The sequence below is a fragment of the Asterias amurensis genome, chromosome 14, assembly GCF_032118995.1.
Source record: "Asterias amurensis chromosome 14, ASM3211899v1".
Taxonomy (NCBI): domain Eukaryota; kingdom Metazoa; phylum Echinodermata; class Asteroidea; order Forcipulatida; family Asteriidae; genus Asterias; species Asterias amurensis.
In genome coordinates, this window is record NC_092661.1 from 8,572,954 (window position 1) to 8,577,324 (window position 4,371).

General features: G+C 40.1%; 1 protein-coding gene across 1 annotated transcript; it reads right to left on the reverse strand.

Moving 5' to 3' along the window:
• Positions 1-3,852: 3,852 nt before the first annotated feature.
• On the reverse strand, positions 3,853-4,371 carry LOC139947388 (perlucin-like protein). The gene has a single exon (XM_071945292.1). The coding sequence runs from the start codon at positions 4,369-4,371 to the stop codon at positions 3,853-3,855; it is 519 nt and encodes a 172-aa protein (XP_071801393.1).

Below are 4,371 nucleotides of genomic sequence, written 5' to 3' on the forward strand. Positions count from 1 at the left end.
TACGGCGCCTTGAACACAGGGTGGATACAACTGTGCGCATTACAACTCTTCTTATTTATTTTTATATTAATATTAAGGCACTGCACACTATTGGTAATTACTTTTAAAAAAAAACTGTAACACGTCAAGATTTAAACTTCCACAACTCGAAGCTTCAATGGTCAAATTGTCACACGTGTAGGACTGGTCTGCCAGCCAATTTGCAAAGAGCTCTTTCTTCTCTGCTGCAACTCACATCATGCCATTGGCGCTCACCTCCATATCCGTTATATAGAGCTGCACAATCTTCATCGTCTTTCACATTATTCGGTTCAGTAAAATACCAGTTTCTGTAAGCGACCTCTACGTTACCCTCTCTGCACTTCCAGTTCCCCTCGACCTCGAGATCATTACAATCGAGCCATACTCCCTTACTAGATGGAATCAATTGCGCTATAAATTCGTTTTCTTGATCAGAGCTTGGTACACCTAGAACACCACCCAGGTATCTACACTCATCTCTAGCATCTGCCCAGGTAAATGTCGTCTCAGTGATGTTGTAGCATGAGTTATCCCAATAATGCCAAGACTGAGGACAGGATGAGTCGTCATACATAAATGTATAGCAATGCTGGTCTCCAGATGCTACCACTACAACAAAACAACAACTTTCTAGCAAGGCAGTGAACAATATGAAGAGAACAAAATACATATTGACCCTTGGCGCACGCTGTAGAGAAACGTTATCAGACTTTAGAGCACAAGTGTAATGTTGTATTATACAGTTATTGCGTTAATTTCAAATCACTGCATATAGGTGTGAATGAATTGTAATTGTTGTTGACACACCAGAAGTGCTTCCGGTAGATACCACTTTTCCGTTGATATTTATTATGTCAGATTTGACTAAAACAAAGCTTGTGAATGTCTGAACGTCCAATGGAGGTTTGCTGTTAAGTTGTCTTCAGGCTGTGTGCCGTTGCGTATTGGAGATCCGTTCCTCAAGAAGTTACGAAGAGGAAACACTTGATGTACAATTTCTAAAACATCTTGTAACTCGTTTGTTTGGAGTCAAAATCTTTTGGCTGTTTTTGACAAAGTGTCAGTGGTTGTACTAATAAACAGTTCGGCGAAGAGGAACACATCGGCACATCGGGACATCACATAATACGATATTATATTAGACAATATTATCCATTAGTACAAATTAATGTCGTTCTTCTCAGAGACACAATTCGACCTACACGGTTGCATCGCAGACGAGTTGTGATATCTCCTAATGTTTCGCAACCAAGCTCGATTCTATTCTTGGCTGCTAAAATGCGCACACTTTGATTTGTTAACCCCAACATTGAGTCATGAATAAACATGAACACAAACTGCCATCTGACCATTCACACGCCACCAGATTGTGTAAAGGCATTATAGACCAATCAACTTCTGCCACAAACGATACGTAGATGGTATATTGACTGGATTGAAAATAAATTTAATTCTTTACAAACTTAACCTAAAGAAATTCTACGCTCCACGGGTATTAAACAACTCAACTGTAATCCATCGACAAAGGCAAGGGACTGACAAACATGATATGTTGTCAAGGTAACGCCTTAGCCCACTCTTTCCATCGATACAAACTGAAGCTAATTAAAGTCACGTCGCTTTATATTGGTATTAAAATCTGCAAGACACGACCAAGGTTACTCCAAAAATAAGTCTATTCTAGTACCAAAATCTCGGTATTGACGTCTGCCATCGTGTATTTGGGTAGAGCCACAGATTAAGATGCTGGCAAAAATCAAGTGTTGGCAATATGCAAAACAATAAATTGATTGTACACGCTGAGATACGAAACCCGAGAAGGGACATGAACAAATAATCGCGTATACTGTTATTTTTCAAAATCTAGACTGCCAGATGTTAATAACAATATCTTGTGACACAAAAACGAAATGCCTTACCCAGTCAAATTTTAGTATACTTTGTCGCGATAAAGGGCCGGCATTGTATGTTAATTCCAGGCCTCTTACGTGGCATTATAGAAGGGTTACTATTTTGAACAGCTACTCGTAGCCAGCCTTAAATACAATTCACATTTATTTCCCCTTACATCATCTTGTATTTTCTCAATACAATTGCTGTAAGAGCGAGAATACGGTGCGCCTCATCAATAATTTTGAACAAGTATTTTAATTGGTACAACAAATCGGTACATTTTATAATCACTGCAACGTAATATCGAAGAGAAATGAGCACACCGTTGACAACACTCGAAAAATATCGAGTGTATGCATCGCGTGGTATACATAGAGAATTGACAGTGCAAAAATTGAGGTCAGGCGAGCTTGCCGGCCACACCATTCGCTCGATGATTTTACCAGCCAGGAATGCAGAAGCTATCTCTCCCTCTGTGTGGTCGGGCATTAATGTCATCCTTGTACACAAATGCTCCAACATGGGCTGCAGCAAGTGGTGCAACATGAGGACGCAGCACCTCATCAACATATCGTTGCGCTGTCCGGTTGCCAGCAATTTGCACAAGTGAAGTTTTCCTGGTAAGGCTGATACCACCCCAAACCATGGCACCACCACCACCATAGGCTGTAACTGGTTGAACACAGCACTCTTCATGTTGCTCTCCAACTCGACGCCACACCCATCTCCGGCCATCAATGTGACGCAGGCAACTTCTCGTCTCATCGGTGAACAACACACCGCAACCTTTGTGACTTTTGAGAAGGGCAGTTTTTGTCTTCCATTTGAGCTCATTCAGCCATGAATTCATGGACATCTTTCATTTTCACACAACACTTAGGAAACATGTCATAGAATTATTTCTTAATTAGTTGTATTGGTAAAATGTTTTACCTTACGATGTTATGACGAATTGTTGAGGGGGGACTTACTTTTGTTGAAGTGTTTATTTAACTGGTATCTAAATTTATGTTGTTTCTTTTCAGACTAAAAGTGTGGTGATTTTTTTTACAAAAATTGATTATTGTAAAAATTAATTTCTAATAATGAACAGCAAGAGGCGTTCTACTAAGAAATTGCTCCCAACCTTCTAGAAACATCTTAGAAGTTTACACATTGGCACATGGCTGTTATTAAAAGAATCATATTTAAACTACTTATTATCTTCTTGTGAAAACTTCAAGGAATATTATTGTAACGAAAATTAATCGTGCTGCCACCATCTTGGTCATGTTCCTTGTATCCAGTAACAGTTATGAATGCTAATATTCATGTTACACAAAGGAACCAGACTATTTTTCCTTCCAGCCTCGGTTTGGTTACATTGAGTTGAACGGGGAAATTCAGGATTGCCGCTTCATGATAAAGGTATTTTGTTCAAACCAACCATCGTGGTCTTAAAATGGGGATTTAATGACGAGCAAAACACCTTGGCCCCAGTGAGCCTGTCTTAAGAATTTCACAAGAGAAGCGAAGCTTCCGGGAGGCTCACTCACCGATCGATGTAAAGCAATGTTGGGTCCATCTGACTCAGTCAAGTTGAACATAGAATTTGTAGGCAGCCAATGCGATCGCTAGGCAGAAAATGTGTTTGATGATTAGTACTTCTCGTTTCAATCTGAAGAGTACAAGATGTTTCAGAATGAATCTATCAAACTGTTTTCAAGTTTGAAATATTTGTAAAGTCATCATGTACTTCGAATGTCTGGTGACAGACTAGTGGTTGTTACTTGTAAGCCAAGTAACTTCTAATTCCAATCAGGAAAGCAAAGGATGAATCGGACCGATGGTTGTAATTCTTTCAATCTGCTGATTTATTTGAACTCAGGGAGTTTCCCGTTTAATATGCGCCAAGATTTCAAATTACTGCAACGAGTCGAAGCTTCGATGTTCAAAATGTCACACGTGAAGAAGTGGTCTGCCAGCTATTTTGCAAAGAGCTCTCTCAGCTCTGCTGCATTTCACATCATGCCATTCACGCTTATTTCCCCCAATCCTAGACAGAACTGCACAGTCTTCATCCCCGCTGTTATTTGGCTCTCCAGAATACCAGTTTCTGTAAGTGATATCTACGTTACCCTCTCTACATTTCCATGACCCCTCCACGTCTAGATCATTACAGTCGATCCAACAATGCTCAACATGTTGAAATGTATTCGCGATAAAATTGTTTTCTTGATCTGAGCTTGGTAGAGCAAGTACACCGCCCAGCTGTCTACACTCGTCGTTTGCTTCTGACCAGGTAAATGTCGTCTCAGTGATCCTGTAGCATGAGTTTCCCCAGTAATGCCAAGACTCCGGACACGATGGGTTCTCATACATAAATGTTGAACATTGATGATCTTGAGATGCATTCACTACTAAACAACAGCTATCTATCAAGGCAGCTAACACTAATATGAAGAACACAGTGTACAT

What these genes read in the sequence shown, in the direction of transcription:
- LOC139947388 (XM_071945292.1), bottom strand. Translation starts at nt 4,371, where the DNA reads ATGTACACTGTGTTCTTCATATTAGTGTTAGCTGCCTTGATAGATAGC.